At 51.1% G+C, this 25507-nt stretch overlaps 10 protein-coding genes across 10 annotated transcripts; 5 read left to right on the top strand and 5 right to left on the bottom strand.

Moving 5' to 3' along the window:
• Window positions 1–1202: 1202 nt before the first annotated feature.
• Window positions 1203–1814, top strand: N7468_006894 (uncharacterized protein; the record flags this gene model as incomplete). Its single annotated transcript, XM_058476190.1, has 1 exon — window positions 1203–1814. The coding sequence occupies one exon, from the start codon at window positions 1203–1205 to the stop codon at window positions 1812–1814; it is 612 nt and encodes a 203-aa protein (XP_058329080.1).
• Window positions 1815–3011: 1197 nt separating this feature from the next.
• Window positions 3012–4625, top strand: N7468_006893 (uncharacterized protein; the record flags this gene model as incomplete). The annotated part of the gene is made up of 1 exon (XM_058476189.1): window positions 3012–4625. The coding sequence occupies one exon, from the start codon at window positions 3012–3014 to the stop codon at window positions 4623–4625; it is 1614 nt and encodes a 537-aa protein (XP_058329079.1).
• Window positions 4626–4986: 361 nt separating this feature from the next.
• N7468_006892 (steroid dehydrogenase) lies at window positions 4987–5368 on the bottom strand (the record flags this gene model as incomplete). Its single annotated transcript, XM_058476188.1, has 2 exons — window positions 4987–5178; window positions 5216–5368. 2 exons carry the CDS (start codon window positions 5366–5368, stop codon window positions 4987–4989), a joined length of 345 nt encoding a protein of 114 aa, XP_058329078.1.
• Window positions 5369–7001: 1633 nt separating this feature from the next.
• On the top strand, window positions 7002–7511 carry N7468_006891 (uncharacterized protein; the record flags this gene model as incomplete). The annotated part of the gene is made up of 1 exon (XM_058476187.1): window positions 7002–7511. One exon carries the CDS (start codon window positions 7002–7004, stop codon window positions 7509–7511), a length of 510 nt encoding a protein of 169 aa, XP_058329077.1.
• A 1988-nt stretch (window positions 7512–9499) lies between these two features.
• On the bottom strand, window positions 9500–10164 carry N7468_006890 (uncharacterized protein; the record flags this gene model as incomplete). Its single annotated transcript, XM_058476186.1, has 2 exons — window positions 9500–9588; window positions 9768–10164. 2 exons carry the CDS (start codon window positions 10162–10164, stop codon window positions 9500–9502), a joined length of 486 nt encoding a protein of 161 aa, XP_058329076.1.
• A 4278-nt stretch (window positions 10165–14442) lies between these two features.
• On the top strand, window positions 14443–16539 carry N7468_006889 (uncharacterized protein; the record flags this gene model as incomplete). Its single annotated transcript, XM_058476185.1, has 1 exon — window positions 14443–16539. The coding sequence occupies one exon, from the start codon at window positions 14443–14445 to the stop codon at window positions 16537–16539; it is 2097 nt and encodes a 698-aa protein (XP_058329075.1).
• Window positions 16540–17022: 483 nt separating this feature from the next.
• Window positions 17023–17476, bottom strand: N7468_006888 (mitochondrial 54S ribosomal protein mL60; the record flags this gene model as incomplete). The annotated part of the gene is made up of 2 exons (XM_058476184.1): window positions 17023–17305; window positions 17373–17476. The coding sequence occupies 2 exons, from the start codon at window positions 17474–17476 to the stop codon at window positions 17023–17025; spliced, it is 387 nt and encodes a 128-aa protein (XP_058329074.1).
• A 369-nt stretch (window positions 17477–17845) lies between these two features.
• N7468_006887 (tafazzin) lies at window positions 17846–19189 on the top strand (the record flags this gene model as incomplete). Its single annotated transcript, XM_058476183.1, has 4 exons — window positions 17846–18044; window positions 18118–18136; window positions 18220–18321; window positions 18376–19189. The coding sequence occupies 4 exons, from the start codon at window positions 17846–17848 to the stop codon at window positions 19187–19189; spliced, it is 1134 nt and encodes a 377-aa protein (XP_058329073.1).
• Window positions 19190–19515: 326 nt separating this feature from the next.
• N7468_006886 (uncharacterized protein) lies at window positions 19516–20823 on the bottom strand (the record flags this gene model as incomplete). The annotated part of the gene is made up of 1 exon (XM_058476182.1): window positions 19516–20823. One exon carries the CDS (start codon window positions 20821–20823, stop codon window positions 19516–19518), a length of 1308 nt encoding a protein of 435 aa, XP_058329072.1.
• A 2378-nt stretch (window positions 20824–23201) lies between these two features.
• Window positions 23202–25265, bottom strand: dbp9 (ATP-dependent DNA/RNA helicase; the record flags this gene model as incomplete). The annotated part of the gene is made up of 4 exons (XM_058476181.1): window positions 23202–24351; window positions 24404–24882; window positions 24940–25016; window positions 25073–25265. The coding sequence occupies 4 exons, from the start codon at window positions 25263–25265 to the stop codon at window positions 23202–23204; spliced, it is 1899 nt and encodes a 632-aa protein (XP_058329071.1).
• Window positions 25266–25507: the final 242 nt, after the last annotated feature.

Below are 25507 nucleotides of genomic sequence, written 5' to 3'. Positions count from 1 at the left end.
CTGGGAAAGGGGTTAGCTCATTGAGCTCTCTCTTCGTCCAGATCCCAGACATCCTTGCACCTGTGCGCCGTTGTTCTTGCTCGTTCTTGGGCAGTAAGAAACGGCAGACTAATACGCCCGTCAAGCCTGCAGTTCTGTAGGGCTGCTCAATATTAAATCAGGAACAATTGAAGCATAAGCTGAACTGGAAAACAAAAAGATAAAACAAAAAATAGACAAAAAAGAAATCTCTCCCTCGGGGAATCGAACCCCGGTCTCCCGCGCTTATCAGATTGACAAGCGGAAATCATCACCACTAGACCAAGGAAGATGTTAGCCGAGTTCCACTCGACCACTTGGGGTTGGTTGATGTAAGGAGCTCCATTTTGTGCTATGTCAAGCACTGTCACTACCTCAGGGATGGATCTTCAACGTTACATTGTCGCCCTCCCAGGAGACATTCGATTAGCAAAATTATAGTTCTGCCTTTAATCCATTCTTTTTTGTTAGCCAGCTCCGGTTCAGTCAGCATCTTTATTCCGATCTCGTGCTCAGGTCCTCTGGTCATGAGGCCCCGCAAAGGAGCGTCTGGTCGGTTTGCGCCCGCTTGACCCAATCACCCCGGGCGGTCATCCCCAAAGATCTGAGACTCGCCTCCACAACGCCCATTGCCAGTGAGGTGTCGCCGCGTCTATGTGGTTTGAAGAATCTCTCCCTTTGGGGGGTTCTTTGGGCTGTAGATAAGGAAGTAGCTGGAGGTCGTCCGATCATCTTATCCTTCAACCCCATCCAGTTGGTCAATCCAGGGCTTGCCAGAATATATATATCTTCTGTCGAATTGTGCTAACCAAGAGCCTAAATACAACATCATCTGGCGTTCACCTAGGTAACTTCCCACTTACCCACTCTTCCCAAGTCCTCAAAATTGAGAAACAAGCTTGGAACCCAGGGTCATGCCAACCCCAAATGATGCCAAGTCACCCGGGCAATACATGGAGACGCCCAGCACGTGCGATAACCTGGGTGGAGGACCATCGCATTTATAATCCTGCTATCTGCTAGGTAGATACCTTTTTATCTACCTGGCCCTATCCTCAACGTGGATCAAAGCCGAGTCCAACGACTCAGAAGACCAAAGAGACTCATGATGGAGGCGGGATAAGAAGCTTCTCTCAAGCACACTTTATACGACCTCTTCCATACGACCTCCATCTCTACCTAACATGTCCAATACGATCCGCCACCACAGGAGGCACCACTCCTGGCCACACTGTGGCTCCGAGCTGTGCATGCGCGCACCATCAAGCGCAGAGTTCCGTCTCTTCAACCCAACCCCCGACCTCCCACGCCACCCGTCATGGTCCTTTCAACAGGCTGCAAGCATCCCGCCCATTACAGAAGACGGTCCCGGCGGAGACGACGCCGAGATGGCAGGGATCGTGCGCCAGTCCTCCCGAACGCATCGTCTCTGGTCTCGTCCTATCCAAGGCCTCCGCCCGAGCGACGTCCCGGTCTCCGCAATGGCAGATTCCCGGAAGCACGTGCATAGAAGTGTGCTCCGGCGCCTGATCCGCCGTCCTGCACTGGACAAGACTCGTTCGCTGTTTGTGATGCCGACCATGATGACGGTGGGCGATCAGTCTCGGATTTCTGGCTGGATGCCGCCTCGGTGGTCTGCGCGGCCGGTCGTGGTGGTTGAGAGGTCTCGTGCAGCGGGACCGATCCTTGCTACACCCCAGTTCATGGCAGAGCGGAGACATCGGCGGTGTCATTCGGAGCAGCCACGGTCTTGGAAGGAGCCCAGTGTGGGACTTTGGACGTTGCAGGAGGAATGACGGGGAGGCGGATTCTTCCCGAGGACTTCAATTATCATACACGTGCATTTTTTTTTTGGGCGATACGAGGCTCTTCAAGATTAATTTACGAAGGTCCTGCATTGGACTTGGCATAAAGATGGGGGCGAAAAAATTCATAGGGTGGGTTGATGATTGCCGAGTAGTAACTTAAGATATTGAATTGATACATTAGCTTATTCGATGTTAGTGCGTGATATAATCAGCTCCATTCGTAATAGATGACCAGAGTTGCTCCTCGGTAAACCCTGCCGCAAAACGACCTGCGTGCCCTAATTCTTGGCAGTCCCTGCTTAGCCCATGGAGGTGCATGATTTACCTTCATGAATGGCTCAGGTGTGTATCCAACTACTCGTAATACTATGGACGGCAGCACTTTGCCCAACTACGACTGCTTCGAGGAGTGCCGTTGGATAGGCGCGAGTTCCCATTGCTGCACTACCGTGGCCTAGATGCAAATTAGACAAAGAAAGCTTAAGCAAGGCCAATGAGCCCCAGGCCAGAGCAGACCCCAGAGCCAATCTAATAGCTGATATATACATGACCGAGCGTTGAAGGGCTGGCGTTCTTCGAACGCTACTCGATCTAGCTGATATAATCTTGGTTGATCTGGCCTATGTAAGCCCCATATGTCACTTCACAAAACACCAACTGGGCAATCGTGGGTTATTCACGACCACTCGGATCATGGCGGCATCCGGTCACATTTGCCCCAGTACGAAAATCCATAGTTCATGGGGGAATTCGTTGGGTCGGGATCGGCCGTCGGGATGAGCCGCGAATGGGGATTCGTTCTTCGTGGTGTAGCTCAGCCTCAATGGTTGTTTCCAAGAAGATGGTCAGGGGCCTATGCGCGGTCCTGGCTTGAATGTGGAGGAGTCCCTGTTCAAGTCTTTGTTTGATGACAGCCCGGTGATCTGGGCCTCCCGTCTTCCTCTCTTATCTTTGCGCACCTAACCAGGTCAAAGGCCTCGAGCATCAGCCTCGGTCCACAATCTGCTACTTCAAATGGATTCTCGAGAGGGGAGAGGGCTACTTTGGTGCCCTATGCCGCGCGAGATTTTCCGGCTTAAACTATCCCGCCAATGGACCAGGCCTTTCTTTATAGACGGGGCTTGATCCTGATCGGCTCCAAGCCTTAGTTCCGGCTATTGTTATTTCATCTAATCTGGGCCAAAGATGACCGGCACGCAAGCAATTCCTGTCGTGGCATGTGTCGCAGCCGTCCTTGCCGCGTATAATGATAGCTCGAAATTATTCCATGCGATGAAGAAGAAAAGGCATCGTCGCGGCCAGAACGCTGAGAAAAGTCTCTCGTCTTCTTTAGAACTCGGGCGAATCGAGATTCTGGCTCGTTGGAACATGAACGCAGCCCAGCTGGGGAAAAGATACGAGGAGGGAGACACCGCAAGCCAGGAGCAAATCGAAGAGATCATGGTCAAGATCCAGGGAAAGCTCCTCAGCCCCCTCCGGGCGTCTGTTCAGAAGAATGTCAATCTTGATATCAGCGCTGCTCTGCTAGCCTCCGACCTGGGACGCGCTCGCACGATCTTTGTGCTCCAGGAACTCTATCATCGCATCGCAGTGACCGTTTCGGCTCCCTTGCCTGTTTCCAAAGACTCTATCCGCGTCAACCCTTCGTCGACCATGGCTTGTTATATGAGATACTACGAGGAACAGGGTTATTTGGCCCACCCGAGCTCAAATGGTTGGTCACTACCTCCTGGCCCTCCAGCCCTCAGAGTCTTGCGAGGCGCTTTACCGCCACCAAATGGTATCGCCGAACTGGATAATGAACCTGCCAGTACCCATCCCGAGCAAAGGACTCCAGCGCTAGTGCACCCGTCTAGCCCGCTGTCGAAGATACATTCTCTCAATGGCAGCAAGTCCTCCATCAACTCTGCCACAGCATCTCCGGGGCCACCACCGTACGAAAGTCTCCTCCAGATCCCTGATGGGTCAGACATTCCTTATAAACGGTACCGCCAACAGACCTTCGGGCTGGATATCACAAGAGGCCTGAGAGATCTTCAAATTGATCCACGAAAAGATGAAAAGCGATCTGATCCAAGCAGAATATTAGGCTACGACGCCAAGCTTCCTCGCGAGGCCGTTGGCCAAAGGCGAGGAAACCTTCCGGTGCATCCAGCCGTGCGCGAGAACGTGCCGCCTTCACGGGATCCAGCTGCCCCCAATACGTCCCACACCTCCCTTGCCTGGAACAAGATAGGCCCTCCCATCCATTCCAAATTATCCTTAGCCCGCACCGTCTCGCCCATGGTCTATAACAAGCCATACTGGCCGCCCCGAAGGGAGAACAAATACGCAGGCTTCTGCAAAGGCGCATGGAAGCTAAGCTTCGGAACAGGCAGGCTCCTCTATAATAGCGAGCCTTATGGGTTCTACGGGTACCGGCAGAGATGGTGCTGTCCCTGCTGCTTCTTCAGTTCGCCGCCTGCGCCGCCGGTGCCCAAGAAAGAGGCCCGGGTCGACCGAACCGTCTACGTGCATCCTGGAACGGGAATCAAGTACCGTTGGATATTTCTTGCAAAGAGCCACATGGCTAAGAAGGAAGGGTTGTCCCAAAGAAGTAGTGGATTTGGCTGCATTTTTTGCGTGGCAGAGCTCGGTGTGCCTGCGCCGATTTCGGACTCGGTGGAGGACTTTATGCAGCATCTTGCGTCGCATTGGAGGGTTGATGCTGGAGGGATGCTGGCTGAACTGACCAGGTTGGTTGTTGGACGGGTGGCGCATGACGATGAGGATTTTGAGATTAATATTGTTGCCCTATAGCGGAAACGGGTGTTCAAATCCTTTGGACTGAAAACTTATGATATGTCGAGGTTTTATTGAAATGGAGTCTTCGAGTCAAATATAAAGACGGAATAGTCCGAAAGCAAAAACACATCTCGTCCCAACGAAGGAAGCCCTACGACTGGCAGTGAGTATACTGAAACAGTAACAAGGCAGACACAGAGATGCACACAGCAGCTCAAACCAAGGGAAGTCCTCAGACCAGAGGGAGTACTAGATGAAGCCCTACTGTACTCAAAGCATTGTCTCGCTTCAGACCTGGACAAGCCAGCGGCGCCGCACCAATGTCACTAGAGATGCGCGAAGCTGTTACTGGGCCGCATTTAGCCAATATTCATCTCTAAAAATTAGTTTGCGCTCGTATTTGCGGATTGGAGACCCCAGCGTTGTTGAACAGGACGTCTAACCTGGACTCTGCTGCCGTGAAGATCTCCACGGCAGGCTTGATAGTGCTCAAGTCATCGAGAGCGAGGGGCAGAAAGACAAGCTCGCCCTCCCGAGGTATTCGTGGCTTTGATCGACCTGATTGCTTCTAATCCCTTTTTTTCGGACCGCCCAGCTATGTAAACCCTGGCGCTCTTCTGATAGAGAAATGTAGATAGCTCGAGACCCATGCCGGAATATCCACCAGTGACGATGAAGACCTTCTGCCGCTGACTGGGGAGATTGACCTCCGTCAGCGCTGGAGATGGCGGGAAGAACTGCGACCACGTAGTACCCATGTCAGTGGGGGTCCGTGGCGTTTGGATACTCGAGATAGCTCGCTGTGGGCTTCAGGGGGTTGACGTAAAGATCACGGTGTCTATGTGGTGAGGAACTTGAGATGCAGGGTTATCGCAACATTAAGCCCGAAAGATGATTTGCGCCTTCACAATGCCGCTACCTTCGAGGAACTTTGCTTGGTAGCCCTAGTGATGGATAGCCATCTTGTGAGGTTGAGCCAGCGCATATTGAAGGATTGGAATTCTTTAGTTAAGTGACCTTTTGATTTAGCCACTTATGAACCTTATTCTCGTAGCTGGACAGGGCCAACAACAATATCTTGCGATTCATATCCGGGTATCAGTACTGATGGGATTGTTTCGAATCAGTGAAGTGATAAGCCGTTTGTATCGGTCGTAGTCTTAGCTCTAGTGCAGGCCGGCTCTTCTGTCCTAATCTTGCTCCACAATTCGAAGCCCGGTCATACTCGTTTTCGGCAATTACATTGAGACCCAACGCGTGTCTCAACGGTGATTTGCCCAATGACGTTATGGGGCAACGAAAGACAGATCCTTGCCCGGACAGAGCATCATCATGACCCGTGTTTTCAGATAATAGGGCACCTCCCTGGTTTCCCCAGGAGCTATTTTTTTGCGCGTAATGGCGAAACACCGGCACACTGTGGCGTGCTATGAGCCTCCTGGATGAGTGCCGTCGCCCTGCGGGGTCGCTAGCGCATCTGCCAGTTGCATCATACCCCTTTAGGAGGGAAAGTGGGGGGAGTTTCGTGAGTCAACGCCGAAACCCATAGTTATCGGCCCTCGGCCGTAAGGCATTCTGGAAAGCCGCTAGAAGGAGCGTGTCTCACGTTTGCCCGAGGCTCATTGGAGGGCTGGAGATAAGGAATTGCGACCTGTCGGTGCCTTAGTAAAGCTGGCGTGTGAAAACGGGGCACTTGGGTGCGTGGCGGTCACGATCTTCCGCTTGAATGCTGGTTGCCTAAACTCGGCAACATGCTTGGCTGATAGCAGCACTTTCTGGTCAGGTCTCAGTCGAGGGAAAGCGAGAAAGGGATGTTCAGGCCTTGGTAAATAGACTAATCACAATGCCCTGCAATTTCCATGGCAGCAGAACATCTTGGGACCAGCTGTTGCGGTGTATCTGCGGTGTATCTGCGGGGTCCCCATTCGTGCTGAAGGAGGCTCCAAGGCAGAAACATATGGGATTGGCTGTCCTGACGGGCGTTATTCCCTCCTTTCACCGTGGACGGTCGTGATTGTGCGAGTCTCACCGACACACACGCCCCGCTTAACCTTATAAGTGGGGCGGCGGATTGACTTGAGCTGCTCCGGTTGGTGAACTCAGGCCCGGTCCGCCCGATGGAACCGATTCAGGAGGGTTAATTGGCTGTTCTTGAGCTTGGGGCGCTCTTCGACACGCTCACAGAGCAGGGGTTGAAGCGACTGCGCTGCGATGTGGTTGGTTGCCCTATGAGATTGTGACGATCCCCAGGAGGAACCGAATTGAGGAGAAAGCTGCGCTCGAGGGTCAATAAATAGCCTCCGATACTCCCTCGTCAGCACTCAATCCCACCCCTTTTTTCTACTTTTTCTCCGGTCCCTGCAGAGCCCGCGACTCCTATTCCTTCAAGTGATGCGATCTCAGTCTCACCAGAGTGGAAACTGTCCAACTCGCTCTTTATCTCAAACATCGACCACCACTAGTTCCTCCCGCAGCACACAACGCTCCGACGAGAAGAAGTATTTTAGACTGTCGTACCCCATCACCGCGAAGCTCCAGCAGAAACGATTCAAGTCGAAGTCTCCTACACCAATCACTATCCCCCGAAGCCATCAATCGATGGCTCAACCTCAAGACATTCCACGGAGCAACGCCGATGCCTCCTATTTTGATCAAGACCACTACAGCGGATCAGCAGATATGAGTGCCGACAATGGCTCACCCCGCTCTTTCAAGGGGGAATTTCCTATCAAGCGATCTGCCTCTCCGACTCACAGGCATAGCGATGACTACCGTCGCTACACCGGAACCGTCAACCATTATGGACGTCACTCCAATGACTGGCTTTTCGGCGGCTTTAGTGTCCGTGACACCGTTCGCGATGGCATTGAGAAGCTTCGCCACCACGACAAGGAGAGCTGAATGGGTTCGGCGTCATTCTTTTTTCGAAACAAAAACTTTTGAATTGCCATTCGCGGTTCTACTTTCCGAAGTGTTGCTCTTCATGAGTTACTCCAATCTCGGTTTCCGTCTGGTTTGCTCTTTGACTTCCTACGGACATTCGCAAGGGACAAATGACCCGCATGTGGCACTGTGTCACCCGATACCTTTCTCCCAATCAATGAACTGCTGGGCTGCTTTCGACCAGACACACACCACGGACCGGCTCAAGGTTGTGTCATTATGCGATGCTACCCTCTTTCGGAACAAGCCACGGCATCAGGCACTTTGTCTGGAAAGTACACACAGTTTTCAATTTCTTTGGAAGGCCCGCGGACTTTCTAGATGAGCTCAAACTTTCGTCCCCAACGGCTTTCTATCAATGACACTCGGCCGTTTTCGGTCAAATTCATTTTAGAGGGGTGGAAGCAGAGAGTATATCTTTATAGCTGATCGGCCGTATCAAATTGTCTCTTCCTCTTCCTTCATCGTTATTGTCTATACCTAGAATTGTCGTATTTCAGTCGTCTTCGTGAGCCAGGCTCTATTCTCACCCAGGGGCCTCACGGAGCCCACGTAGCGGAGCTTGCTTGCTGAAAAAGTCATATACAAAGTATTTTTTTTTCTATCTCAACCTTGAAACGGCCCCCAAATCTCAACTCCCACCCGTTCCACGCTAATATCCGGGTAGCCGGGCCCTAATTTACGCGAAAATTCACCATGCGATGTAACTCACCGCTACAGACTCTTTAGCGCTGACTGGCGCATGAGATACCGCGATTAGGTGCGGGTGTCGCTTCTCGCTACTTTCCCGTTCCCATTTAGTCCATAGCACCTGCTCTGCGGCCTGTGCCCCGTGCATCTTAAAAGAGAGGCATTGTAGCGATTGGGGGAAAAATTGCTGTATGGAATACCATGGCCACGAATTTCTTGTATGAAATGGTCTAGACGTGTGTATTTCAGGAAGGTGCGCAGGTGGCCTTTTTCCACCGACTGCAGAGGACTTCCCTATTCGCCACTAGTGCGCGATCAACTGCATTTGCCGGACTGATCCCGCTCATCTTCATTTCGATCTCGCAATGGCGGGGAATTAGCACATGGGTTGCACCGCGAGTAGAGAAGATACAGAAGATGGTACTGGCAAGCATTCCATGTATCCGTATTCTTACCATTTCTTAAACCCTGATTTCTTCACGCGGGACTGGTATTTAGTACTAGCGCGCCACCTGGGCCTATAGCCATCCATGGATCATTTCTCCACTAAATACATTCGCCACGCTTCCGCGGATAAACGGTTTTTTAATGACATGGCCTTGATCTCACCCCTTGATCTCCGGTAATGATATTCCATCTTCCGATTTTTTTCGAGCAAGCGGGTGTCGAGGGCACATGAAGGGGAAATGAATGACAATGCAACGTCAAATTACGGGGCCACCAATGGACGGAGCTTTTGACGGGCGAGGTCTTTAATGTCGGAGATTATTCGGAGAACTCACCACGTGGTGTACCTGTCTACCAGAATATATGGCAGTTCGGCTGCATAAATGACTACTGAACACGGATACTTCTCTGATGCATGTAATATGTCCGTACAAAGGATAATGCAGGGGGCTAGTCCTCATAGAAGTCACATAACGCTCCGGGGAAAAGAAGTTACGTGGGCCGGTACCGGCCGAAGGTGAAGCCGGAGAGATGACTTCACAGTTACTAATAGAGAAAGAGTAACGCAATACCTGGTGATCTTCCCCCCAGGGTCTTCCCAAAAGAACGCAGCGCAGCCGCAAGTGGATCCACAAACGTGGTTTCCACGAAGACCAAAGCAGACAATTATATGGTTCTCAGAAAAAGAGGGCTCTAAGAACATCACGAGACAAGTATTGGACGCAAGACACAGATCAATCTAACTCCCCCACAGCACCCCCACAGCACCCAGTTACCTGGGTTGCGAATGGCTGCCCCCCCGGGGCCAATCAGGCACGCTGCCACGCCGCAATGTCTGAGGGCGAGATATCCAGGTTTTCATTCGTAAGCCGTTCCAAAGTTACCAGCTGGTTGGGAGCTAGAGGGGGGAAAAAAATTCTCGGGATCAGCAAGCGGCCCAATCGAAGCAAGAGATAGCCGGAATGGACGAGCGGGCTGCAATCCGCCAGAAAGGGGAAGGAAAAAGGAGGAAAAAAAGCGATGTGAGGCTTAGACACGGACAAAGAAGAGAAAAGGAAAAAAAAAAAATTGACCCACTTGGTCGCTGGGCAGGACTACCAGCCGCGTCAACATGTATGACACCTGATTCAACCAATTCCTTCGTAAAGACCCCGTTGACAGAGGCAGAGCTTAGCATCGCCCGCAGCCGGTACTTCCCTGGTCGCAGGAGCATCAGGGGGCTGAATTTGGCGTAACCGCCGGTCGACGACTCGCTGCGGCTGCGCACGCTGGCTGTGAGATTTCCGCTTAAGCCAGAGACGGCGTTGGTGCTTGTTTCGTCGCGTAAAGAGAGGTTTACCACGAGGTGAGTATTTGGGGACGGAGTGCCAATGGGGCGCACGGCCACTATAACTGGGAGGGTGAAGGGCGAACCTGGTTGCACGGAGGCGGGAGGACCGAGTTCGAACGTAAGACTGTATTCACGCGCGGCCATTGCGTTCAGGAAGGGGCTTTTTTCTCTTTTCCCTTCTTTTTTTTTCTTGCTTCACACTTAAGAAGAAGAAACTGGGAGTGTGGCCGGCCCTTCTTGTTTTCAATTCCCACCGGGACAAGTTCAGGACCCAAAGTTTTCCCAGTCTGTAGGTACTTCGCGGGAGTTGACCGAGATAATTAGCTCAGGCGAAGTATGTCGAACGACGATAGAGTTTGAGCAAGGAAAGTACTGGTAAAGGTCGAATAAGAGCCCGGATGGGATCACGTAGAGATTGTATGAATTTGAGAGTGTAGGAAATCCAATCCTGTGAAAGTATAAGAGCTGTTGACGGCATATGGAAATCGTACGTTTGACGGAAGAGCACAAAGTAGTTATAGCCAAGTGATGAGATGCAGCCAAGGGTCCAGATACCTTTTTCTTCTGCAGCTGAGGATTGAGACAGATCACCGGAGTGGACCTCATCAAAGCGTAGATTAGGTTTGAGTAGACCAGGAACTGGATATTTGCCACTGAAGGTGATGACCGCATCCAACCTGACCAGAATCCCGGGAAGGGGACGGTAAAGGCATCCGCAATTTCGCCCGCATCCAGGGCAAAAATCTACAGAGCCGAGGTGATTTGTAAACCGAAAAAGGATGGATTACAATATTTACCTGAAAACAATCGAACGGAACAGGGAACAGATCATCGATTCGGCGGGGTAAGTGGACTTGACGGTCCTGTAGCCTGCACGAATCCTTGCTGCGGCACGTTGTGAGAGAACAAGCACAAACTGTGGAGATTCCCCTGATCACATCAAGTTTCAAAATATCACTTCCGTGATGAACGCATTTTGCCTAGACGCATTGTAGCCACGTCTCGGACTGTAGATCTGAGAGATCGAAGATGCGCCCTGCAGGAAAATCCGATTTAGGGCCGTGCATGAGATGGCAACCACTTAGGTCCACCACTAGTTTCTTTTCCTCGCACCGAGATGATCGACTGACATGCCTTGGCATGCAAGATCGACGTTCGTGTGGCGGAGATGTTTTTGGGAAGTGGCAGCCTTTTTTGTCTCTTTGCTCCAATAGTGCTGTACACGGATCCACTGGATGCTCAACATCTAGTCCCCGCTAGCTTTTTTTTTCTTTTTTCCTTTTTTTTTTTTGGAGGAAACCATCCGCATCGTGGCAGCCGTGGTCATGTCTCTGTAGGCGACGAGTTAGTCGCTTCGACTTTGTCAAGGAGGGATTCACCGAGATGGGCCCCTGTACACACATCATATCCTGGCGGCAGACCTTGGGCTAAAACCCACGAGTCAAAGGCCCACTAGGGTTGACGAAGGAATCGTGGGAATCCTGCTCAAAGAGGGGTAACACCAGACCGCAAAATCTCAGTTGCAGGATGAAACCCCCCCTTTCCTCAAAGTGAGGCAAAGCCACTGCTAACGGTCAATTATGGCACACTCGTGGTGTTCATTGGTCCCAAGAACTGACAAAAGTCAACCTATCGGCGATCCCGGGGCTCGGATCCGACCGAAAATTACGTTCCTCGTCTACCTGGCCGCTATATTGCCACTGTGCCGCTGGATCTCAAATCACATTTTCCAGGGAAAATTGTTGCCTGAGTGAATAGAAGAGCAGGATACTCCGTTGGGGGTGAGCTCATTCTAGCCACGGTTCTCCGGCCGTGCAGCTGTCTCAGCCGCAGGTTCCGAAGCCCTGAAAAGTCGAGATTGAGCCTCGAGCCCGGAATCCACTCCGGGCGTACGGAGATGCAGTTCCAAACGCACGCACGTTTACGTTCGACGCTAAGACTCATTAGTAGGCTCCTTAGGCTAAAGTATGGGAAAGCCCTCCCGAGGGAATTAAGGTGTTTGGTTCGAATGATATGTCCCACCCTAATGGTTCCCAGCCCTTGGATCCACCCGCGCTGATCTGACACGGACCAGTCAATAGTTTTAGTCTGGAGACTTTGTCTAGTCATCTTCAATTCCACAGGATAAGTGACAGCCCTTGGAAGCCGCGCTCGAGACGCCGTCGAAGCTTGTCGAAGCTTTCTCCCAGATGAGTAGCAAATGGTGCAGGCCCAGATTGAGGTGTTCATTAGCCCAAGGCGATACACATCAGTCAGATCTCAAATCCAATATGTTTACATGGCGGGCCTAAAGCGAACGCTGCGTCTGTGGAACCACGCCGAGCAATTGAATTAGCAGAAATCAAGATATGAGCATGATGCAATCTACACGGCCGAGCTCGGGGTGCTCCAGTGAACGGGCCCTAAAGAGTAAGATCAACAGAGGACGAACCAGATCAAGCGACAGAGCATCCAGGGAGAACAAGGGCGAGATGCTCCGAACTCCCCAATGTGGGGGCCGCCAGTTGAAGAGTTCCCAACAATCAGCTTTTTTGGTAGGCCTTCGCTGACCCCGACTGGCAGCACTCCGTATATCCGAGGAGAAACTAGTTAGAGAGGAATCGTTAGCGGCACCGCCACATGATCAACAGCGGTGGCTTTGTCATCTGAGTGGCTGAAGCAAGGAGTGGCTGGTGGTAATGTGGCGGTGTGGATCGTGATAGTTCGTCAGGCTTCCCAATAAGGCAATTCCTCTTGATATCACCACACGCTTGACATGGTCCCCAAGTCCCCGGCGAAGGCTGAACTGTATGATTGTCCCATGGTCCACCATTTCGCTAGTTGCTGGACCAGGATGGACATGGGGTTTCCCGGGACCAAGACTGGGTCTTTCATGTGAGAATGTACCGGCACTCCATACCCGATTCTTTGTGTGTGCCTGCTGCTTGTTTCAGTCTAATAGACGGCGAAGGATTGAGCTATAATTATGATAGATCGCATTTGGCTCACTCGGCCGGCCTGGACTCCATCCTAAACATGGATCATGTGCCCATAAACGATATGCATTGCTCCCATATTGGGACAGCTACAGATGGCGTATGTATGAGAAACTTAGTGAAAATGTGAGATGGATTATGATGACGCCGGATGGAATGAAGATATATCACATGGAGACACGAAAGAAAGAGCGAATTACCCGCGATCAGACACATACACCTTCACCGAACTATTAGTGACGTAGCTTAGATAGGAAGCAATAAGCCTTGAGCCTGGTCGTGAGGACGAGATATCGCGCATAGTTGAGTACTGAGTTGTCTTCGAAGATGGTAGCCTGGACTGTGAACATCCACTCTCGGGTATCACTTGACAGGTTTGCCGTGCGCCTTGCTCGTGCCACCATATCTTCTTCCTAAGCGTTGAGTTCCTCTCTCTGCGAATGGGATGGGGGGGCCTGTTGAACCGGTGGCCCTTATGGCCCTCCTAGAACTCACCCAAAATTCTTGCATGCAAAGGTTTACATTCTCTCCACCGAAAGGTGTCGTTGCATGGATAGACTTACCAGCCGGAGTAACCCGGGACAGTCCTCCTAACTCTCACCAACAGAGAGCACATAGAAAGGCCGGTTTATAGGCTTGTCTATCTTACGAGTGATGGCATACAAGTTGGGATGCCAGTCATGGAAATTATTTATGGCGACCTTATTCATCGCCTCAATATTGTGCACTCACGATGGAGACCTTCCATGGAGACATGACTCAAGGGTTTCAAGTTAGGAATGAAAATGGCTATAATATTTGCGAATGCAGGAACATCTACTTGATACAATAAGACATGCATCTTTCTTGATAGCTGAAACAAATGGAGATGCGATACATTCCGTCGCATATCGCGTCGGCCCCCAACCAGCGTGAGTTGCCATGATGGATTTGGGCTCAACGAATTATGGGTCCAATGCCGGAAAACTGATGCGAGTGAACGGCTCATGTCAGTCGGAGTTCTCGGCGTATGGTTCGATCCAAGCGAATGATACTGGTACTCTAGAAGCGCTAGTCGGGTTTAGGAGCGGTTTTTGGGGCTGAGACACCGAAGGGCCACAGACTGGGAAATCGGAGTTCGCATTTCTCGCCCTCCGGGTATGGAGCCTATATCGTGGGTCTATACGAGCCACTTTTGCCGCAACCTTAATCGGACGTTGGAGAGCCATGTGCAAAGCTATCATGTCTCAGAATCAACGCCCTAGAAACTGTAAATAGACCACAGTATAGACTATCACCCGGTCTTCTTCAAGCGGAAAGAGCGTCCAGAGTGGTTTCCTTTTAGCATTCTGACGTACTCGTACTCTGCAATATGTAAACAAGAAATTTAACCTTGACTCATGAAGGACCCGACATGCTTCCTGCTTCCGGTCCTTAAGTCTCGCATGGAATGCAAAACATCTAACGCATGGCGCCGCTAGTCATTCGCCAGAACCAATCACTCATTCCGTCACCACCCAGCCCAGCCAAAGGGCCACCATCACCACCAGCAGATATATCGGCACGCATCGACCCAGCCGTTTTCGGCGAGTTGTTTGCTGGGACTATTGGAATATTTGTGCTGGCCGTGCTTGTCTGGAAGACTGGCAGATTTATTCGCTCGTTTAATCGACATAAGGTGTTACGAGAAGGGAAATCCCCGAACACCCGCTTTGCGAAGACCTGGTATGGCTGGGTCAGACTGGAAACACACGAGAGGAACAAGCAGATTTTCCGAAATATTTGGAGCTTCATCAAAAAATGGACAAGGTGGAAAACGACGAGAGCGGATTATCAATGGGCGTGGTGGGACCCCGACCAACAAGCACTTCAAGCACGAAGGCGCAACCGCCAGCCATTGAGGTGGCTGCCCAAATATCTGATGAGCTATGAATGTCCAACCGCAGGTGATATATGGGATCCAAAGCCGCCCGTTGAAGTCCATGGGGCTTTGATATCTGGACCAATCCCGAACATCCCGATGCCAGAATCTTCGCATGAGAAGGCCATGCGGTGTTCTGCAAATACTTTTCACTGCGACTTCCTGACGCTGAGCGGGGATACATCTGAGGAGACACTTGGTAGTGCCATCTGGGCCGACGCAAGATTGAATATAAGTTCCTCAACGATATCACGAGAGGGGGCCCCTTTTCACGTGGCATTGAATTATATCTCAAGGCAAAGTCTTGGTACATTCGGGTGCAGGACAAATATCGGCGAGGTGCACCGCATACGATCATTCGATGGACAGTACAGCAGTCGAGCACGTTCTCGGTCTTCCTTCGCCGCAGGCTCAGCTATGCACAGTGGGAATGAAAGGTCAATTCTCCCACCAGCAATCCACCATAGGCGTACACGGAAGTACCGAGCATGGGCAGCACAGATGCAAGTCAAAGCGAGCGAGCCATTCTTGTACGATCTGCGGGACTCGTCCGGCCCTCCTGGAACTCCCATCACTGATATCATGGCCAGTCTCATATCTGAGTCGGCTGACAGAGCTAGCATGAGAAGAGCAAAGAAAAATGCCCTCCAAGGACGCCGAAGCGCGTACCCCAGCGGACAGCCTCTAGATGATCGCTCTATAATGTTGAATACCGCAGCCGATTTGGTGCAGTATGGGTCAACGAGAAGCGGCAGTAGACTTGACGCTATATTGTCGCCTGTCTCGCGAAATAATCAAATCCAAAAATGTGCCACGCATCCATGGAGCTCTGTACGTGATTCAAAGTCAGCATTCTCCAGAAAATCGACCGAGATCTGCTCACTTCGAGAGAACCTGCCTGCAGAGTTCCAAAGAAACATCTTTCCAACCCGTCCAACAACAGAAAAAGAGCAAAAGCCTTTGCCTGAGCTCAGCGACTGGGAGATCAGACTCATGGACAGGCTGAATCGGAAACTAGTGTGGGTGTTTCACGAAACCACGCCAGGACAAAAGCCCTACCATTTCGCATTGCTAGCAAATCATTGGCTGAACAGAGAAACATGGCTCGTATACGACCCCGTTTCAAGGGTATCGACAGACGCTAGAAGAATGCAGGGCGACCCGCGCTATAATGTGCCTTATCCAATGCCGGATCTGAGTCGAAGACCAAAGTACCCGACTCCCGAGAGAACGAAAGCACACACGCCCCGGATTGATTCCTGGCGCGCTGCTGTCAACCGGTACAGAAAGATTTCCGGGATTCAGGATCTTGTTCCTCATGTGGATTTGTACGAAGATTCTGCCGAAGAGCCCCCGGATGGTCATATCGATCCTGCTTGTTGGATGTTGCCAAAACCACCCCAGGGCTTTGAGATTTCAAGCCAGCAGAAGGGTGCTTGGTATGAAGGAGGCGCCGGATGGCAAGAAAAATTGGACGATTGGCAGCGTGTCCGAAGAGGTTATCGCCTACATAAGGCCATACACGAGGGCCGCGCACATCGCAATCGCCTGAAGGAGATTGCGAGTAATGTCAATGGATACTGCCGTCGTGTGTCGGGGAACTTGAATCGCAAAGGTGCTGAAGCGTTATCACGGTCAGACTGATCTCTATCTTCAACAGTCTCATTTGACCCCTTCATTCGTTCTCGCGAAGGCCGCATGTCAACATCGATCTTTCCATGTCTGATATTCTTAGATACCTCGCTCCTGCGGTCCTATCTCTATCACACCAAAGGAGCAGCGTGGAATAAGCTTGATAATGTTTGAATTGTGCAAATAGTCTAAGCGCTCGTAATAAAACATGGTAAATGACACGGCAGCCGGCGGTAAATGTGGTTTCGTTCTCACAAGTTCCGATGACTCCGGAGATTTTCCTTATCCTTCCCGCGTTGGCCGGCGCAGAGTCTTGCCATGGGCACAGACGAGGATTGAATGGAATATTATACAGGTAGCGAATTGTTTCGCACAATGGAGCCGTTGGGAGGGTATTCGTCGTAAGGGAGAGGAGAGTCTAGAAACCAGGGGGATTCACCCGTTGGCTGACACGAGTCCACTTGGGCAACTCTGGAAAGACAAAGAATGGAGAAATTAGCAAGGTTCATAGGACAGGGTGAGGAATGAATCCTGGGGGCTCGCCATACTGTGAATGCTCTTCCGGTAGGTCTTCTCCTTCTTGTCGAAGATGGTGTACTTGTCTTTGGGAAGCATCTCCTCCTCCCGCGGCATCTCGGCGTACCATCTCTCGACAGCCTTGGTGGTTTGGTTTTGACGCGCGAGAGCTGCACTAACGGTATCGACAACCTTGTCGACGTTGCGCAGGCGCTTGCGCTGCCGGGCCTTCTGGGGCGAGGACAGACGCCATGGGGTCTTCCTATGAGATGGAAAGGAGAGGAAGTCAGTAAATTAAATGAGCAAGTCCGAGCGCAAAGGCAGCCTACCAGAGAAGACCCGAGAACAGGGACTGTGTTGGCTTGAACATGGCGATGCTGAGGGAAAGAGAAGGTGGAGCGGCGAAAATCGTGCTCGAAGACGGAGATGCCATTGGCCCGTGCGGGGCCGTTGATGCTCCATTTACTTCATTTCACCACGCTGTCCTTTCAGCCAATTGAGAAGGTATAGAGCTCATTTTTCATAGATGGAAGAAAAATAAAGTGCTAGTCTATATAGCAGAGGCCAAACAAATTTATATTGGCGTAGCGTGGCACGGTGGCACCGAGTATTTACCCCGGCTTCAATCATGTGATCTCGAAAAATAAATGGATTCGCCGGGGAATCAATTTCTCTTCCGACACAATTACGTCGCGCTGCCTGAAAAGGCGTTCTTTGCCTCAAGTTCCGTGTCGCTCTCGCGAGGTCGAGCCCTGTGGGCTGAGTCTATGGGAATTCCCTAGTATTGCACCTTTGCACCATCATGGCCTCTGACGCAACAGCCGACGCACCTTCGCTCCCATGGCGGATCGCCTCCAATATGACCATGTGGGGGGTGGCCGGGCTGTCTCGCGCATTCTTGTCGACTTTGAACTATTCGAAGGTCAATGGCCTGGACGAGTTCACTGAGCTTTTGGACTCTCGACGCGACCCGTCGCAAAGGACGAAGGGCCTAATAACAGGTACGTCTCCCGGTGTCATCACGATGCAGCACCAAAAAAAAAAAAGTATGCTAATGTGTCTTGTTCTCCAAAGTTTCCAACCATATCAGCGTGTACGTATACGACATATACTCAATAGAAGGCCGTCGCTTCATCCCGAGATTCAAGCCGGCTAACATGGTATCGGGAAAACTAGCATGGACGACCCGCTGATCTGGGGTTTATTGCCAACTCGCTTTTGGAACAAGCGGTGGTCTTTTGGGAGCCATGATATCTGCTTCCAGGGGAGGTGGGTTTTGTATGTTCCAATTCCTCAGGAGCTAAAGAAACTAACTGGGCATTCCTGTTTTAGACCGCTGTCGCTCTTCTTCACCATGGGCCAAGTCCTCCCCACTCATCGCCTCGCGCACTCAAAATTCGGTGGTCTTGGTCAGCCTGCTATGACCGAAGCCATTCGGTTACTGTCCAAAGGACCATTCCCAGTCGATCACCACCCCGCCGCCCCAGAACGCCAGCATTGGAGCCTCCAGAACGTTTGCGTTGACCCATTCTCCGACCTAGCTGTCGCATATACAACAAATGGCGAAGATTCGCATATGGCACCTTCTGCATTTGCCAAAAACTCATATTCGTGGGTGCACATCTTTCCTGAGGGGAAGATCCACCAGGCACCCAACAAAACGATGCGCTACTTCAAGTGGGGTGTTGCGCGACTAATCCTCGAGTCGAAAGAATGTCCCGACGTTGTCCCGATGTGGATCGAGGGCTTCGACCAGATTATGCATGAAAGTCGCGAATTCCCTCGGTTCCTCCCTCGAGTCGGCAAGAATGTCAACGTCACGTTTGGCTCTAGGGTTGACACCGAAGCAACCTTCGGCGAGGTGCGGTCTCGCTGGCAGAAATTAAAGGCCAGGATAGAGGCAGTCGATCCTCAATCGCGAGACTTACCCGTTGGAGTCTTGAGTGAGAAGCTCGTGAATGATAAAGAAGCAGTCGAACTGCGAAAAGAAGTTACTATGAAAATCCGCAACCTCGTCCTAGACGTCCGTCGATCCCGCGGCCTGCCGGATGAAGATCCTAAGCAGGGTCTTGTGGAGACGTGGCTGGAGGAAGGTTCGAAGCGAGAAGGACACATGAAGGACGACTCCTGGGTTCGGGATGTGTGATCTTTCTCCTTGCTTCGGTGTATTTCTAGATTGTATATAGTTGTATAAATATAAGGGCATAGAAGCCTTCATGGATTTCACTAGCATTATAGATAATTCCATGCGTGTATTTCGTCCACTATGCGTCAAATGCCCTTCTTATTCAACATTCCCTTCGATCCGAGGTCCCCTCTTTGAGCGACGGATCTTGTTAATGCCATCCACGATGGACCGAGCAAGGAATACATCATCCTCCTTCTGAAGTAGTTTCTCGTGCCAGTGGCCTGCGTTGTCCTTGAATCTGACCTTGCGTTCTGGACTCGGACCTGGAGACAGGTTGATCCATTTCACCTTCCGCCAACCCCTATTCCACTCTGGGCCACCAGATCCAAGTGGATAGGGCGGCCGTCGGGGTCGATGCCGGTGTAAGCCAGCGCTCTGATCCATTCCGTGCAGCCCTCAAGATCAAGCCATTCAAGACAAGAGGTCAGGCGCGACAGCTCGCGTAAAGTTGCGGCATCTCTGGTCTGTTCGTCGCTCCAGCCCCCGTTGGTGGGATCTGCCAGCCATCCGTTCGTCGGATGGACTGCGGACGAGAAAATACCGTGAGGAGTTGCGCCACTCGGTGCTGGCCAGTAGGCCAGTGATAGATGGGTCAACTTTGGGATATGCTGGAAGACCGGCAGAAGCGAATTCCACGACACCCGTTTTCCAGGATGGGCCAGAAATAGATACTTGAGTTCTTGGAACCGATTATTAGGGAACAAAGGAGATGGTATTGAGCCTGATCCTGCAGGTATCTCGTCCCACGATTCTGGAACGATATCCGCCGAACTATGCGTCTGGGGTTGCTGGAGCGCGAGCTGAGAGTGCAGTTGTGCCAAAGACACCCCGTGCTCAATTGCCCAGCTGAGATCCAGTCGCGTGAAGGTGGAATCTGCAAAGATGCATTGCTCCGCTGGAAACTCCGGATCATGTTTTTTGGTGGCGTAAGCGGTCTCCCTGGAGATAAGCAACGGATAGAACGGATTGAGTGTTTCGTGCCAGCATGAATTGGCGGGGCTGTATTGGCACAGATAGCTAAACAATAAAGCCTTCAGGTGGTTTGGCAATAGGGAAAGGTATACACCATACTCCTCTTTCATTTTGGGCCAATTTTCGCTGAGCTGTTTTAGCATCTGATGGGTTAGACTGCTCGGACCAAGAGACCGGGCGCCGGGGAAGCGATGGATGTGACCCATGCGAGTTCTGGAAGTCGTTTCATCTACGGCGCGCATAGCGATCTCCGCATTGTGGTCACGAGCAGTCAGCCAGCTCTCTGGTGCTCGAGGGCCCGGGGCTACTCGCCGAGGACGCTCACCAATAGGTGTGCCATTGCGTTGCGGCCGAGGCTGTGGAGAGTCTGGAAGCGAGAGATGGTGGCGCAAAGCAGGATGTACAGATCTTTGGACGGGGATCAGGGGCGATGACGGGATTTGAGGGGTGTCGGAGTTCGAGGCTATTTGGGTGCGGCGCAAGTGAGAGATGAGATCGTTGACCGACCGGGTCTCTGAGGACCCATTTTGGCCATTTCGAGGACCTCTGTTTGTCGACAGAGAATGATGCGGGGTACCGGCAGGCTTTACTTCGTAGACTCGCTTATGCTTCTTCGGCATGGGATGTCGCCTGTGTATTTACAGGGTTTCTGGGACGAAGTTCCAGGGAAGTTCGACCTGGCCCATGATTTATTAGTTCATCGGCCCCACTAGCACTATGACTCAGGATCCGCCTGGCCTAGGCCGCCTTAGTATTATTTGAGAACCTTCTCCAGGGCTATTTCCATCAAAAGAACTGTCAATTTCGACACCTGTAGTAGGCGTCTCCTGTATGTTGTCCAGAGCCCTAGGATGTGAGAGATTCAGCACAGCATCCTGTTACTTTTCTCTCACGTTCCCCTTGCCCCTCATGTTTCTCTGAGGATATACCTTTTCTTACAGTCAACAGAGCTAGCAGAGGATTATTACTTGTTGAGCTGTCCATCTGATCGTCGTATTGGTTCTAAACATGATAGCATAGCCGGGAGAATGGATCTCACTGTGATATTTCTATAGGTTCTCCCTAGTCTCTTTCCTAACTCCAGTAACTTCAAACCGTGACACTTTTGAGCATAAATATGTTAACAAAACACCCATTCATTGGGCAGCTAGACACGCCTAAGCCCTTACAAGCTTCTGTGTATGTCATCTAGAATCAGGTAGGGGGCGAAGGACTTAAAAGATCAAGTGGTCTGCTACTTTAACTAAGCTTCCTGTCTTATCAATTCCATCGATGGCCCCCCTTAATCCATCAAGAGTCCCAGGTGTTCCGATTATCAATCCTCGCAAATGGCTGGTTGCAGAACTGCGTACAAAGCCTGAACATGATTGCAGGATAGAGCGAAGACAGCGTGGCCGCACCCTCAGGGCCATAGAGATGCAGCAAGTTTCTCTCCAGAGCGGCTTGATCTACAAGAGGTGATTTTCTTTTCAAGTCTTGCGGGACTGTTGTGAACTGACCGTAGGTGCTTTTTTTGGCAAGCCCATAAAAGGCATCCTGTCGCTCCGTGTCGTGTACATTCACGATCTGAACAGGTGCGTCCCCGAGAAGTCCAAAGAGTCCTGTTTTCCCAGCGTCTTTGATCATCATATGTATTACAATGACACGCATGACAACAGCTGCATTCTGCAGCTTCCGGAGAGTCCTGAGCCTTTTTTTCATCATGAGAAACTTCTCATGACTATCAATGGTGCATCGCAGATAACCAAACATGAAAGAGCCACCCTGCGCTTGAGCGGCCCTATATGCGAGGTAATCTAGGGCACTACCTTTTAGCGGACAGCAATAGTCATGCGTAAGAGATGGGTCCCAATATAAATGCAGCGAATCTCGAACGGGATCGATCCACAACCTATTTTGTAATTGGGCGCAGCCCCATTCCGTATCTAGGGGCATCTCTCGTCCGTGGTACTCTCCAGCTTTTAGAGCAACTTGACGCGATTCATGGCACACTTGGCTGATTCTTGGCAGACGACGCTGATTCACTTTGGTTGTCTGGTCCCATGTGCAAGCAGCAGGAGTCTTGCAGAAGTCAGCCGGGCCTTGAGGATGCTGAAACTGATCTATTTCAACCACGCGACACGGAAGGCAGAAAGCCCATATGGCCAATCTCAGCTCTGCTGGAAGTCGAGAGAACTGAGGAAAGTCTTGATCCTGTTTGTCGCTCATGGGTGCAGATCGACTGGGACGGGAGATCGATAGCCAAAAGCTGATGCTTAGCTTTCTGTTCTGGTTGAATACGTTGAGGCCCAGGGAGGTGATACTAGTAATGGAAGAGAGTGGGACTTGGAGGGATTTAAGTATTGAAGATTAATTAGTGGACCTAACTCACTAACTCACTAGTTAGCTAAATAGCTTGTTAGTTAGTTACATCCAACGATGAGTCACTCAAATATCGACCACCCATACTTCCAAATTTAAGAGCCTCTTGAAACTACATCTGCGAGCAAATTTGGGGCCGGAGCCGTGGACCCTGAGGCTGAATGGGAATTTGAAACAAGAAAGTACTGTCCAATAGAGGACTAGAGCGTCAGGGCTTATCGATAGAGCACCGGCAGCTGGTGAGGAGAATTGTGAGCTGAGCTTCTCGGATATTCCGACGTACCTTTTTCTCCGAGTCCAAGCTCAGACTCTCTTTAAATAAAATAAAAAAAAATTAAAAATTAAAAATTCGGAGCTGTTGAAGTAGAATAAGCAAAGCTCTGACCCGTAGGATTCTGAGGGTTGCATTTCCCACCTTCAATTTGTCTTAAAATACCTACACTTGGAATACACTTCACACTCATTTACTGAGCTCTGCCCGGTGGATAATGGACCACTGCTAGTGGTAAGTGTCGTGCGGACGGATTGATCAGACGTCGCTCTACGTCCAACTCAGTGATCACACCCGCGTTTCTACGGAACTGATAAGAAAGTTTTCATGATTAACGTCAAGGATAATCTTCTGGGCTCTGCATAACTAGTAAAAATGTACAATGGTATCATAAGATGAATTTTGCACTAGCCCTCTCTCACTTGCGTCCCCGGTTAAATGTTTTGAGGGGATCGACCTTGCCACTGGACTTCTTCCCCTGCCCCGGTTACGGTCCCTAGCCTTGCGAATGCGATTCTCCTTGGTTTTCTTGAAGCCAACATAACCCACGTCTTCCTTTGAAATACCCTTTCGGCCCTTGGCGGGCATAAGATAATCAGGAACATGCTTCAAATGCGGCTGGACACGAGCAGCCCGCAGCTCGCCGTCATGGCGCAACTGGCGCAGTTCGTCAGGGTTCTCCTCGAAATGGCGCTTCAGTTTCTCGCTCTTAATGAGCTCTTGTCGGATCTCACGGGCTCGCGCTTCCTGGACGGCTAGTCGGGTCACGGCACGCAAGGCATCGGTCATACGGTATCGGAATGCATCGACCTGCTGCATTTCGAAGTGATACGGCCGCACTTCGTGGCCGAGCTTGCCTTGTCGCTTGATAATCTTTTGAAGAACGGTTTCGTCCTTTTTGGCACTAGAGATCTGGGTAGGTTTGTGTTTGCCATACAAGTCCGCTGGAACAACAAAAGACAAGGCCATGCCGGCTTTGCCGGCGCGACCGGTACGTCCGATGCGATGGGTGTATGACTTGGAGGTGGTTGGGAGGTCGAAATTCAGAACACAGGCGACGTTCTGGAAATCAATGCCACGAGAAATCCCATAATCCTTGTCTTTCGAACTCATTTTGCGTTTCTTCTCTGGTCGGGGCTTTTTGCTGCCCGAGGTCTCGTCTTCTTCGTTCTCGTCTTCACTGCTTCCGATCTCTTCTTTTTCCTGAGCGTCCCCTTCCTCGGTCTTGTTGGCCTCGTGGGACTTCTTGCTGGATTTCGGTCCTCCAATTGCCTCGGTGTCGTCTGCTGCAATAATAATGTCATAAACGCCCTTGTTGAACTCCTCCACAACGTGTACCCGGGAATTGATGGGTAGCTCCGAATTGAGAACACAGCTCTTGATTCCAAACTGCTCCAGGAAAAGCTTCACACGATAACAGCGATCCACGTCGTGGACGAAGATGATGACCTTGCCCTTGACCAATTGTAGTTTGAAAATGACGTACGTGAGGAGGAACTTCTCATCTTCGGCGCACCTAATGAATTGTATGAGACATAGAATTTGACGGTTCGTCGGAGGATACTTACTTGACGACAAACTGGCTGACGCCGGCACCCTTCTCCTCCTTGTCTTCCAGCTTGAGAATGACCGGACTGCGGCAGAACAGGCTCTTCAGAGTGTCCACTTCCGAGGTCAGCGTGGCACTCATAAGGAAAGTCTGCACGCCCCGAGGAATAGCCTTCGACAACGCGTTGATATCTTCGTCGTATCCGTAAGACAGGACCAAATCAGCTTCGTCGATCACAAGGTGGGTTAGCTTCTCAAGCGACAGAGCGGAGTTGTTGACGTTGGCCAGGACGCGAGTGGGCGTGGAGATGATTAAATCGGGGAAATCGGCAAGCAAGTTTCGCTGCACAGCATCCGACACTTTCTGCGCCAGGTTGATCGATCGGATATCCTTTCCACAGAAGGCAGTGAAAGATGTGACGACTTTTTGCACTTGCTCAGCCAATTCGCGAGTCGGGACGAGGATGAGACCAGTAGTTGCTTTGAGCGAAGGATCAATCTGAAACCGTGCGGTTAGTATGGTTCAATATTTACCGCAATGAACTGGGTTACGAACGGATTTTCGCTGCAAGATAGCCTGGAGGACGGGAAGAACATAGGCGGCAGTTTTTCCAGAACCAGTCTTTGCACGGGCTATTTGTTATTAGCACTTGTATGCGGTAGCTGAAGATGTAGAGCAAATAGCATACCCATAATATCCTTTCCTTCGAGGGCCAACGGAATGGCTTTTTCTTGAACAAGAGTGGGCTTGGAGAACTTTTCTTGAATCAGGGCCTGACGAAGACGCGGGTCAAGACCAAGGGCTTCGAAGTCAAGGCCCTGTTCCTCAGTACCCGCAGGCTCCGGAGACGGAACATCATTTTCATCCAATTTTCGCTTCATGGCTGGTGTGCTGCTGAAACTGGATGCTGAAAGATCTTGGTCTGCTTGATTTGGGAAATTTTAACGGGCGGTGAGATTCGGATGGTTTTTTCTAAAGGCGGTGAGACTTTCTGCTGGCGCCCTTATCAGCGATTGCCTCGTTCTTCTAGGGAGGGAATTGCGTGTGCCGATTGGAACAGAAGTCTTCACGGCCTAATAGCGTCGTTGAATTCTCAGTATACACGCAAAATAATATGCTAGAA

The sequence above is a fragment of the Penicillium chermesinum genome (genome assembly GCF_028974085.1).
Source record: "Penicillium chermesinum strain IBT 19713 chromosome Unknown utg000005l:1.0-4115287.0:1.0-4118363.0, whole genome shotgun sequence".
Classification (NCBI taxonomy): Eukaryota; Fungi; Ascomycota; class Eurotiomycetes; order Eurotiales; family Aspergillaceae; genus Penicillium; species Penicillium chermesinum.
The sequence above is the reverse complement of the archived record's forward strand: the minus strand, read 5'-3'. Positions and strand labels throughout refer to the sequence as shown.